The sequence below is a fragment of the Tarenaya hassleriana genome, unplaced genomic scaffold (assembly GCF_000463585.1).
Source record: "Tarenaya hassleriana unplaced genomic scaffold, ASM46358v1 Cleome44, whole genome shotgun sequence".
Classification (NCBI taxonomy): Eukaryota; Viridiplantae; Streptophyta; class Magnoliopsida; order Brassicales; family Cleomaceae; genus Tarenaya; species Tarenaya hassleriana.
The window spans coordinates 98,765-110,499 of NW_010967136.1; the positions used below are offsets into that span (position 1 = coordinate 98,765).

At 40.0% G+C, this 11,735-nt stretch overlaps 2 protein-coding genes and 1 long non-coding RNA gene across 7 annotated transcripts; 2 read left to right on the top strand and 1 right to left on the bottom strand.

Moving 5' to 3' along the window:
* The first annotated feature begins 193 nt into the window (after positions 1-193).
* Positions 194-7,741, top strand: LOC104825294 (DNA repair protein UVH3). 5 transcript variants are annotated; one of them, XM_019203949.1, is made up of 17 exons: positions 194-340; positions 449-699; positions 823-1,004; positions 1,074-1,131; positions 1,448-1,572; positions 1,656-1,773; positions 2,151-2,228; positions 2,314-2,367; positions 2,530-2,714; positions 2,794-4,507; positions 4,645-4,839; positions 5,165-5,250; positions 5,330-5,567; positions 5,667-5,803; positions 6,166-6,250; positions 6,350-6,844; positions 6,942-7,741. In XM_019203949.1, the coding sequence occupies exons 1-17, from the start codon at positions 253-255 to the stop codon at positions 7,554-7,556; spliced, it is 4,704 nt and encodes a 1,567-aa protein (XP_019059494.1). In that variant the 5' UTR covers positions 194-252; the 3' UTR covers positions 7,557-7,741. The 5 variants fall into 5 exon arrangements, with proteins under 5 accessions (XP_019059494.1, XP_010555901.1, XP_010555902.1 ...); XM_010557599.2 differs by having other exon boundaries at positions 962-1,004; positions 1,082-1,131; XM_010557600.2 differs by lacking the exons at positions 194-340; positions 449-699 and having other exon boundaries at positions 967-1,004; positions 1,097-1,131.
* LOC104825293 (WAT1-related protein At4g15540) lies at positions 7,590-10,841 on the top strand. The gene is given in 11 exon segments (XM_010557593.2): positions 7,590-7,685; positions 7,882-8,007; positions 8,294-8,516; positions 8,627-8,692; positions 8,768-8,881; positions 9,214-9,454; positions 9,547-9,705; positions 9,791-9,948; positions 10,304-10,320; positions 10,323-10,552; positions 10,665-10,841. Coding segments are annotated over 10 exon segments (1,389 nt in total). The 5' UTR covers positions 7,590-7,609; the 3' UTR covers positions 10,532-10,552; positions 10,665-10,841.
* On the bottom strand, positions 10,020-10,566 carry LOC104825292. The gene is made up of 2 exons (XR_773604.1): positions 10,479-10,566; positions 10,020-10,402 (listed from the first exon to the last, which is right to left on the bottom strand). It is a non-coding gene; the product is annotated as an uncharacterized LOC104825292 (long non-coding RNA).
* Positions 10,842-11,735: the final 894 nt, after the last annotated feature.

Consider the following 11,735-nt stretch of genomic DNA (forward strand, 5'->3'; position numbering starts at 1 on the left):
AAAATTTGCGACCTTATTACGACTAATATATAACTAATATACAACTAAAATAAGAGTAGTTTATTAGTCGTAATAGGTTGTATATTAGTTATATATTAGTCGTAATAAGGTCGCAAATTTTTTTTTTTTTTTCGGTGGTGTACACTGAAATTGCTGCGACCCAAGTGGGTTATTTGAGTAATATTCCCGAAGCAGCATCAGACGGAAAGTCTCTGGTCGGGAAAAAGAAAAAGAAAGAGAGAAGGAAAAAAAATGGGAGTGCAAGGACTGTGGGAGCTCTTGGCTCCGGTGGGTCGTCGTGTCTCCGTTGAAACCCTCGCCGGGAAACGACTCGCCATAGGTACAGTCTCCGGCGAACCCTAACCTTGGATGAGTGATGTTTGAGTTACCTACCTTTTTGTTGCTTTCTGGAATCCAATCACGCTGTATTTCGTTTCCTCGATCGCAGATGCGAGTATATGGATGATACAGTTCATGAAGGCGATGCGTGACGAGAAGGGGGAGATGGTGCGGAATGCGCACTTGATTGGTTTTTTCCGGCGAATTTGCAAATTATTGTACCTTCGGACGAAACCGGTGTTTGTCTTCGACGGAGGAACTCCGGCGTTGAAACGCCGCACCGTCGTCGCTCGCCGTCGTCAGAGAGAGAATGCTCAGGCGAAGATTCGGAAGACCGCCGAGAAATTGCTGCTCAATCGGGTAAGTAACTGTGGTTCATTGTCTGGTGATGGTTAAAATTGTAGTTCGAGGACATGAAATGGGAAGAATTTGATCTGGGTCTTGAGTTAAACGTTTTGGGTATTGGGGTTTGTGGTAATATAGCTTAGGGACATGAATCTTAAGGAGCAAGCCAAGAATCTTGAGAACCAGAGATGGCAGCAGCAGAAGAGTAATGCTAAAGAGAAAAAACGCGTAGCCTCTGAAATGTTGCAAAGTAAACCGGGATCTTCTGCATTGATAGGTGATGCGAGCTCAAGTGGTGCTGAGGGAAATCGAAATGAAATGTAAGTTACAACTCTGTTGTTGTAATGATATAGATGTGTTGTTTGAACGGCTTTGATGAGTTAATGTAGGTCGACAGCATCTGTTGTTGCAGAAGATGGTGTTGATATAGTCACGGAAGGGTTAACGGTAAGTGAATACAATCCACCGAGATGCAAAGGAAAAAAGAAATTGTGTTTCAGATGCTAGGATGACATTTGGTGTTGGATTAACGTTATGCCATGATTCATAGTACATTTTTTGTTCAGTCTTGTTACTTCGTACCTCTCCCTAAAGGTCGAGTGGCATTCAACAACTAATAATTATACATAACCCAGCACTTGGTCGTGAAATTGGTGGTTTATAGCCACTTCTTTGTGCAATTATTGTTTTATAATGCTACATCTTTTCCATTTGCTTTGGCACTCTGTGCTGATCCTTTTTTTTTTGGTGGACTGGTTTACAGAAGAATGACTCCAAGGGTAAGAGTGTTTTATTGGATGAAGATGATCTAGTTAAAAACATGAAGAGCAATCCTGAAAGGGATACTGCAGTACTGATGAAGGATTATCAGGAAAAGTTGGATGAAATGTAAGCAGTAATAGAGATATTGGTTGAATATCTTGGCATATGCATGTGGTCATTTTGTGTTTTCCTGTTTTGGTTTAATATAGGCTGGCAGCATCCCTTGCAGCGGAAGAAGATGGAAATTTAACTAGTAATGCATCGACCTCAGCTGCAGCAATCCCTTCTGAGGAAGAAGGCAGTGATGAAGATGAACAACTGTTACTGGTAAGTTGGCAATTTTTGTAATGCTCATGTAATCCCTGGTTTCTTTGGCAATACTTTAGTAACAAATCAGGTGTATTATTCAAGGGATTACCATATCAAGTTTGTTGCTTCTGTCATGTAAAGTATGTTAGTAAAGTTTTGAAATTTTTGTCAACAAATGAAGAGTTAGCATCTTCAAGTAAATAGATCACTTCTTTATGAAATACTTGAAAAAGGAAAATTTCCTTTCATCTGGATCATAACTTCGCCGCTTTATCAAAAAATAACAGTAGCATCTTCATAACTACCATATTTTCCTTTAGGAGTCATTTAGACCTTTACCATCTTTATCTCCCCATGGAATGCAATAATTACGTCTGTTTTTTGTCCTTTTATAGCCAGCAATGGACAGGAATATTGATCCAGCTGTCTTGGCTTCTCTTCCTCCATCCATGCAACTTGACCTCCTTGTTCAGGTAACTATAGACATCATAAGTTCGCAGCAGTCCCTATTCAGTTCCATTGGAATGTCTAGTTAGTTACTGATGTCCTCTGTTGTAGATGAGGGAAAGATTGATGGCAGAAAACCGACAGAAGTATCAGAAGGTCAAGAAGGTGAGGCGAGATATTATGATGCTTTTGAAGGGGCATTAGCATGTGTTAATAAACACACTACATCTCTCATGATTGATCCATTATGCATTTTAGTGCTTCTGAAGGAGTAAACACTTGGCACATTAACTATGGATGTTGTTATTTTGTCTTGTGAGCATTTAGGCCCCTGAAAAATTCTCTGAGCTACAAATACAAGCATATCTTAAAACTGTGGCTTTCCGGCGGGAAATTAATGAAGTTCAGAGAGCTGCTGCTGGAAGGGGTGTTGGTGGAATCCAAACTTCAAAGATAGCTTCTGAAGCAAACAGAGAATTTATTTTCTCATCTTCCTTTTCCGGGGACAAAGAGTGAGTTGCATTTTCAATTCTATAAAAGAAGGGGATTTGTCATTTTAATATTATAACTGAAAATTTGTCATTGTTTTAGAGTACTTGCATCTGCTAGAGTGGGAGGAAATGGTGAAAATCAGCAAAATACGCCCAAGCAAACTGTGTCAGTCTCTGTTGAGAGGAGTTCTTCTCTGAATAAATCCAATGCTGCCACTGATGGGGATATGGATGGACCTAGGAATCATGATGAAGATATTGAAGTATATTTGGATGAAAGGGGGCGCTTTAGAATAAGGAACCGACATATGGGAATCCGGATGACTCGTGATATTCAAAGGAACTTGGATTTGATGAAAGAAAAGGAGAAAGCGAGTTCTAATTCTATTTCTAACAATGATGAGATATACAGTGCCTGGGAAAATTTTCCTACCGAGGACCAGTTTCTTGAATCTTTACTGAGTGAGAAAGTCGGATCTGCAAACTTAAACAGTCAAGATGAAGATTCCATGCCCCAAAACACATCTCCGTTAGAGATCTCATTTGAAGATGATGGTGGCAGAAAGGGTCTCGATGATGACGACGATGATATATTTCTTCAGTTGGCAGCAGGAGGACCAGTGACTATCAATTCTACTAAAAACAATAATAAAGAAGAATTTCTGCCTGATTCTTCTGACAGTGATTGGGAAGAAATGCCTGTTGAGCAGAAGGCTAGTGTTCCTAGGGCTGATTGTGACCACAGCAATCAGCATATTCTGCAGGTAGTGAACACTAGTGAGATGGGTGCTGCAGAAAGGGAAGAAACTACTTGTGCGGATCCCAAGAACTCGCCCGGGGATATTTCAGTAAAACAATTATCAAAAAGCTATTTGGAAGAGGAAGCTGATTTGCAGGAGGCTATCAAAAGAAGCCTTCTCGACTTAGATAATAATACATCCAATTCTTTGTCATCTAAGTTTGACGCGCAAAAGGAATCTGGCACTATCCTTCTTGGGAAAAATCATAAGGTAGGGGTAAATCAAAATTTTGAAAAGCCAACTCAACATACACTATATTCTTTGGAAACTTTAGATGTAGATGGAGTTGAGGGAGAAGGAAATGCGGACAAATTGACAACCGCAAAAGCTATTCCTCTGAATGACCAGTTGGATGGTGCTATAGATGAAAACATAGATGGTCAGAGGGGAATAACTAGTCATTTTGATGCACACCTTTCTTCCGGTTTCACTAACGTTGAACATTATGTGGACAATGAAGTATTGAAGGCAAAGTCAGCCATCTCCTTCGAGAAAGCATCAAATGTTGCTAGCGATAGCGGTGAGCAGCCCACCATGATCAAGCAGTTTACTGAGAAGAGTTCTCATAGTTTTGGTGGAGTATTTGACAAATCATCTGATATGTTTATAGCTGACGAGAAGAAATTTTGTTCTCTTGCTGAGGCTTCAAGTCATGCCAGCGTGAAGAAAGTTCATGGCGACAATGAATTTTCAAGCGTGATGGAGAATAAGAGAAATGATGCTCCGCATGAATTCCATGGTTCACTTGCCGAGTCAAGAGATTCTTCTGGCTCTGTCCTCAGATCTCATATAGAGATATTGTCTTATGACACAGAACCAAAGGATGAAAGTAGGGAGGAAAAGAACACCTCTGAAAATTTAGATGAGGAAGGCACTCCGGCCAAATCTTCAGAAGCAAATTTGGAGGAGGAAATCCGAATTCTCAATGAAGAATTTATAAGCTTAGGTAATGAACAGAGGAGGCTTGAACGAAATGCTGAATCTGTTAGCAGTGAGATGTTTGTAGAATGTCAGGTGCGAGTTACCTGCTATTTTCTTTAATATACATGAACCATAAGTCTTTCTACAGAATCATTCCTCAAGTTTTACTCAGTTTTTTTCTTGGACATTCTGTTTGCTTACCCCATTTCATCGGGTTTGTTTTCTCATAGGAACTACTCCAAATATTTGGCCTACCATACATTATAGCTCCCATGGAAGCAGAAGCTCAATGTGCGTTCATGGAACAGTTGAACCTGGTTGATGGCATTGTCACAGATGATTCTGATGTTTTCTTGTTTGGAGCAAGAAATGTTTACAAAAATATATTTGACGATCGAAAATATGTGGAGACATACTTTATGAAGGTGAGAAAATCCCTCCACAAACTCTGTTTCCTACTTTAGGGTTTAAGAAAACTCATAATCTGCTGTCATGTACTTGTTGTCTTCTCTAATCTCCACTTAGCTTCTGAAGTATATCAGTCCGATCTTAATTTTTTTTATATCTTCTTACCTTTTCCTGGTTTTTCCTCTGGAATATCGCTTTTTCCTTCATTAAATTCATATATTTCTTCTTCCGAATCTGTTCTCATTAACATCTGTAATTGTATTGTGGCATTTTGTTTCTCAAGTGAAGTAATATTATTGTCTTGGTTGACTCAGCTGCCTCTTTTTGGGTTCTGTTTGTCAGGACGTTGAGAAGGAGCTTGGCATGACCAGAGAAAAACTAATACGTATGGCATTACTTCTAGGAAGTGATTATACCGAAGGAGTCAGGTCAGCAGAATTTTCAAGTGTACATGCTCAAACGATCGTTATCTTATGTACTCACTGTTATAATTTATTCGGTGTGCAGTGGCATTGGTATTGTCAATGCTATTGAAGTTTTGAATGCATTCCCTGAGGAGGATGGCCTTCAGAAATTCCGCGAATGGGTGGAATCACCTGATCCAACTATACTGGGAAAAACTGATGCAAAAGCAGGTTCTAGTATAAAGAAGCGTGGATCTGTTCCTGTTGATGATAAAGGCAGTGTAGAAGGAGGTTCAACAGAGGACACACAAGAAATAAAGCAAATCTTCATGGATAAGCATGTATTGCTACTTTTCCTGATTTTGATGTGAAATGATGCCCAATCTTTGAGGACAATAGTTAAACAGTTCCATTAATTTGAGATGCTATGCAAAATGCAGAGAAAGGTGAGCAAGAACTGGCATATTCCTTCTACGTTCCCTAGTGATGCCGTTATTTCTGCATACGTGGATCCACAAGTGGACCAGTCAACTGATCCTTTCTCATGGGGAAAGCCTGATCTTTCAGTTCTTCAGAAGTAAGATCTTCCTTAAAGTTTAGCTTTTTCACATTGTCCAAATTCAGAATTGAATATGTCAATGTCAATTATTGTTTTTTGCGGTGCAAGGTATGAGAACTAGTACCTGATGTGTCATCTGTTGTTCTTGTGCTTTCTGTTGCCTCCAAAACGCTTTGTCAAATAAGTGTGACGTTTAAAGCCTGTTCCCTTGGATTTTATTAGGGTCTCCAAACTCCAATTAAGCTGAAATAGGAACACAAGAAAAAGTTGCATGTCATGGCCAATTAATTTCATTTACTGCTAAAGCTGCCGAAGACTCGTGACAAAAATGATGATATATTGCTGCATTTCTGATTTGCTACTCATTTTTTTTGTTGAAGGTTGTGCTGGGAAAAGTTTGGTTGGAACAGTAATAAGACAGATGATCTGCTCTTACCTGTCCTGAAGGAGTATGAAAAGCGTGAGGTAGATGAACATATTCTCAAATTTATCTACGAATATGATTAATGATTAATAAAATATACAAGACAAACTGACATTTTTTAATTTTTTTTGTCCTTGAAGACGCAACTCCGGATGGAAGCATTCTACTCCTTTAGTGAAAGATTTGCAAAAATCCGTAGTAAAAGAATTAAAAAGGCTGTCAAAGGCATTACAGGAACCATGTTGTCGGAAACGACTGACGATATCCTACATGACGGTGCAAGCAGTGGAAAAAATGAAGGAGTTGCTTCTGTTGAAAGAGGAGATAACACATCAGACAAAGATTCAATTAAAGCCGAGAAGGGGGAGGAAAACCAGAGAAGTACTGTGGAAAAATCAGCCAGAAAGAGGAAGCAAAGCACCAAGCAGGAAAGACGAAATCTGACTAGGAGTTTAGAGGTGAACAGGAGGGGTAGGGGCAGAGGTAGTGGTAGTGGTCAGAAAAGAGGAAGAGGAAGGGGCCGGAAGGACATTGCCCCTCAGCTAAAAGAAAGCAGTTCCGATAACGAAGATACAGGTTATGATTTGTTGGAACATCATGACATTGAGCCAGGATCTCTTCAAAAAGTGCGAAGGGTAAGCTTTTTGTTTAGCTAAAGACTTCTCATTTCGTAACTTGTTTTGCTTATATGTAGGTTCTACGTTCCTAATTTTTTTAATCTGTCATCTATAGTCATCACGCATTCTGAATCCTGTGAAGTACAATGTGAATGAAGATGATGCAATGGCCGAGTTACAGATCGGTAAAGAATCCCCAAGTGAAAGCTCGGAAGAAGAATTCCACATAACCGAGGATAGATTTGGAAAAACTTCGGCTGAATATGGTGGAAGGAAACAGAACGAAAAAGCTATTACATCGACTAATGATTGTGCTTCTGAAGACTATATCCAAATGGGAGGTGGATTCTGCACAGATGAAGCTGAGATTGGCGAACCGTCTATGAGCCTCAACGAGGATCTTCACATAGAGAATAAACCTTCCGATGATTATCTCATGGCGGGTGGTGGGTTCTGTGTTGAAGAAGACGAAAGATCTGAGGACAAAAAAATTACTGATGCACCAACTGAATTTTCCGGAGATGACATCCCTGGAGGTTTGGACACCGTGGATGAATCAGACAGTGACAGGCTTCAGAGTTTGGCAGAGGATCAGACATACAAAAAGAAAGTTAAACGTCCCAGTGAAGATCTGCCCGCGGAGAACGATACAGTTGAAGTGGGGACTTCTTCGGTTGGAGGTTTATGTGCTATGCCCTTCTTGAAGAGAAAGAAGAGGCGGAATTGCTGATGGTATAGTGAATCATCTTTTGTAAATCTTTAGAGCTTCCGTGGCCCATGTGAATGGTTGTCCGTAGTGGGGCCACCAAATATCTGAATGTGCTTCATGTTATCACATATTTATATCTTTTGGTGCAAGGTAGCTCTGAACTTCACTGTTTATATTTAAAGAATGAAAACCACTGATTTGTCACATTGCCTTTTGAATACTTTATTCCTTTTGAAGCTATAGAGGCCTAAGCAAGTTGTAATAAAATAAGATAAGAAATTGTCTCCCTCTTTATTGCAGTAGTGGTGGTGTTGACCACCACGATTGCATCTTATGTTTTGGGCAGAGGATCTGATAAACCCTTCCGGAGCAAGAGGGAAACCGCTAAGTGGATGGAAGGGATGGAGTACGAGAAGGGAGGAAAGAAAGCTAAGGGAGAGGAGTCTGACGTGGCAACACCTGCAGGACAACAGTAATCACTGAGGAATATTTCTGTTAGGGGAGCAGGGTATTTGGATGGGAGGTTGTTACGCACAGGTGGTATTTAGGCATGCCACCTCAGCTTGTTGGGAAGCTGGCTAGTATTAAATAAACGTGTGTTTAGCTGGGGAAGGCATCGAGATTTTTATTCTAAGTTGCTGGGTGGGAATGAGAGTGGTGTGCCTCTCTTGAATATTTGTATTTCTCTCTTGGGTTTTTCGGAAATACAATCGGCAATATTCTATTTACTTCTATCTTTCTATTACAACTCGTATCAGGATCATTGGCGAGAAAGAGGGAGGAGACAATGGCATGGAGAAGTTATTGTCACAGGGATGTTCTACCGTTCATCGCTATGGTTGCTGTGGAGTGCGCAACTGTCGGGTCGACCACTCTTTTCAAAGCTGCGAGCTTGATGGGTATGAGCTTCTATGTCTTTGTCTTCTACACTTATGTCGTTGCAACGCTTGTTCTGCTTCTACTTTCATTGATCTTTAGGAGGTACTGTTTTCAGCTACTCTTCAATCTTCATGCTGTAAAATTTGATTGGTCACGTACTTATTCAGTCTCTGACATCTGTTTCTGTTTTGGAACTTGATTTTTGTGAGCAGCTCAAGAAGATTTACTTTGCCCAATTCACCTCCCATCTTCAAAATTTTCCTTCTCGGGCTTATTGGGTATTCTACTCTCTTCTAGGTCGGTGATTGTTTCTCCATTTCTTTTCTTGGACTTGTTAACTTGGGGGTAAACAGTTTTATGTCTCAGATAGCCGGTTACAAAGGTTTAGAATATAGCTCTCCGACTCTTGCCTCAGCAATCAGCAACCTGACGCCAGCTTTCACCTTCACTCTCGCTATCATCTTCAGGTTCCATCTCTCTATTTTTTTTTATGTTCTTGTAAGAAAATAGTCCACAAAATAGGAGACCCATTGATTCCACTCGATCTATTCGAACTTCATGTCTTTTCTTCTTGTAGAATGGCCCTTATATGCCTTTGATGCCATATTAATTATTCCCTCCTAGTGGTTAGGGAGAAGTAATTTAGGAGTCATACCAACAGATGCAAAGGAAGTTTGTCAAAGCTTTTATTCTTTTCCGTTGAAAGTTGAGTTGATATGAGCAATGTTATCATTATCGTTTTGATGATCCGGCATGTACATCTAACTGCTTCCACTTCTTCCTTATCTGACTTGTGAAGGATGGAGAAAGTGATATTAAGTAGCTCTGCTCCTCAGGCGAAGATAATCGGTACCGTGGTATCTATATCAGGTGCTCTGGTTGTGGTTCTCTACAAAGGCCCGGAAGTTTTTTGGGCTGCATATTCCACAGCTTCCATCTCATATCTCCGGCATTTGAAGTCATCTGAGTCAAATTGGATAATTGGAGGGCTTTTGATTGCTTCACAGTACCTGCTTTATTCAGTCTGGTACATCGTTCAGGTACAGAAATTTGAATAGTTCGAGAGAAACACTTTCGGGTTTTCTGAACAAACTAAATCTTGCTAAATTTTACATCGTTATACAATTCGTAGACTCGGGTCATGAAGATATACCCAGCAGAAGTTACTGTGGTCTTCTTCTATAACTTATGTGCAACACTTATATCAGCTCCGGTATGTCTACTAGCCGAAAGAGACTTGTCTTCTTGGCAGCTTAAATCTCGTGTGGCGCTCACTTCAGAAATATACACAGTGAGAATAAATTCTGATTATTTGCTTCTGGACTGTTTAAATTACGTACTATACCTTGAGCTCTCGAAATCTACTCTCTTCTCAGGGATTCTTTGGTTCATCGTTGGGCACCCTTATTCACACATGGGGTGTACATCTGAAAGGTCCAGTCTACATATCGATGTTCAAACCATTGTCCATTGCCATTGCCGTTGCCGTTGTCATGGGCGCTATATTCCTCGGAGGTATACTTCATCTCGGGAGGTAAAGTATCGACAACCACAAACATACACAACCTGAAAATTCACGATCTTACTGTCTCCAACAGATTCAGATATACCCAAGATGGATTCCTTCACATTTGTCTACATTTCAGAAAATGGTACAGGCAACACAAAGTTGCCATACAGGTTCTTGAAAACATTCACGTGGATTGAGTAGAAAATGAATATAAATCGGTTTCCCTATTTCCGAAAGTTCCAAATTGTTTTAGTAGAACCGGATCTGAAGAACTGTCTGGTCCTTGATCCAAGAGTTCTTCGATGTTGGAATCTCTGTATCGTAATAGGCGTATAGGTGTTGAATGTCGATTCCATGGCATGAACATGTGAAATTGCAGTGCCATTGGAGGGATCATATGAGCGTGGGGTTCTACATTGCGATTTGGGGCAAAGCAAAAGAGGATGCAATCGAAACTAGTTCAGACATGTCACCGTTGCTGCAACGCAACAGAAAAGTAGATGAAGTCTGTCATAACACAGAGATACGATTGATGCAAGTGGATGCTTCCTTACCTTATTCATGCATTTGGACCATAACCACAGAAAAATGCAAAAAAAAATTGTAGCATCTTCTTATCCAATTCCTGGTACCCTCTTGCCCTTATCTTTCCATTTCTTTTATTATTACTTTTGTATTCCGGCAACAAGTGTTTTTTTATAGAAACCTTCGGACTGAGTTAGATGGTTTGCATGTGGCAGAACGACAAGAGAGTATCCAGAGAGGCTCAGAAAGGGAACAGAGGGTTATTCCGTCCGACGGGTTCACGTTCTCGTTTTGGTTTCTGCTTGTTTCTCGAGAAAATACATTTTCTATCTTTCTGCCTTGTGGCTTTTCTCGTTGAATTTCTGAATATATTTTTGTAGGGTTTGCGTTAACTGGTCTAGTTTAGGGGTGTAAAACGGGTTGGCCCGGTTCGGCCCAGTCCGGATCGTTCCGATCTAGAAAATTTTCAACAGTCTAACCTAATCCGTTTTTTAGCGAGCCAAAAATATGTCAGCCCAACCCAGATCGTCTTAACTCGCGAACCAAACGAGCCGACCCGTGAGTCAAATATATAAATTTTAAAAATAAAATTTTAATACTAAAAAATATTTAAAAATAATTTTAATATTTAAAATATTTTTAAAAAATCTAAAATATAATAAAAATTAAAATTTTAAACAAAATAAACAAAATATGTAATAAAATATAATTTGTATATATAAAAACATTAAAATTTTAAAAAAATAAATATTTTTTCTGATCCGCGAGCCAATTCAGATCGTGACGGGCTGAGTCGCCACGAGTCTGGCTCGTGATGGACTGGCTCCCCGGGCCCGTTTTTATGGGCTCCAAATACTTGAGCCCGACTCGAAAAAATATGGGTTGGCTCACGAGCCAGCCCGTGAGCTGGGTTCGTTTTACATCCCTAGTCTAGTTCAAGACCAACACACACCCATTTGCGATTTTCTTTATTCATCCAGGTATCGAAAGTTAGGGTTTCGAGAGGTAAACATTGCCATTATCCATTCGTTTCACTTGCTGGGTTTGCAGGGGAAAAAAAACTTGTTCTCCTCAAAACGATTGGTTTGTATAATTATGGATGGTGGTTGAAAAAAAGATTAAAGTTCCAGTCTTGTTCTAAAACTGAATTCCAGACTCCGTGGAACAGCCCACATTAGCCATTTAAAAGCAGGAAGCTTAAGCATTTCGCTTTTTTTTTTTTGGGGGGTCGACAGTTGGGAATTAAAGGTTAAGACTTTTGAAAAAACCCTGAAACTTTTACCATC

Coding starts and splice junctions, on each gene's coding strand:
- LOC104825294 (XM_019203949.1), top strand. CDS start 253: ATGGGAGTGCAAGGACTGTGGGAGCTCTTGGCTCCGGTGGGTCGTCGT. Junction 341..448: donor CGGGAAACGACTCGCCATAG/GTACAGTCTCCG, acceptor CCTCGATCGCAG/ATGCGAGTATATGGATGATA. Junction 2,229..2,313: donor AACTTGACCTCCTTGTTCAG/GTAACTATAGAC, acceptor CCTCTGTTGTAG/ATGAGGGAAAGATTGATGGC.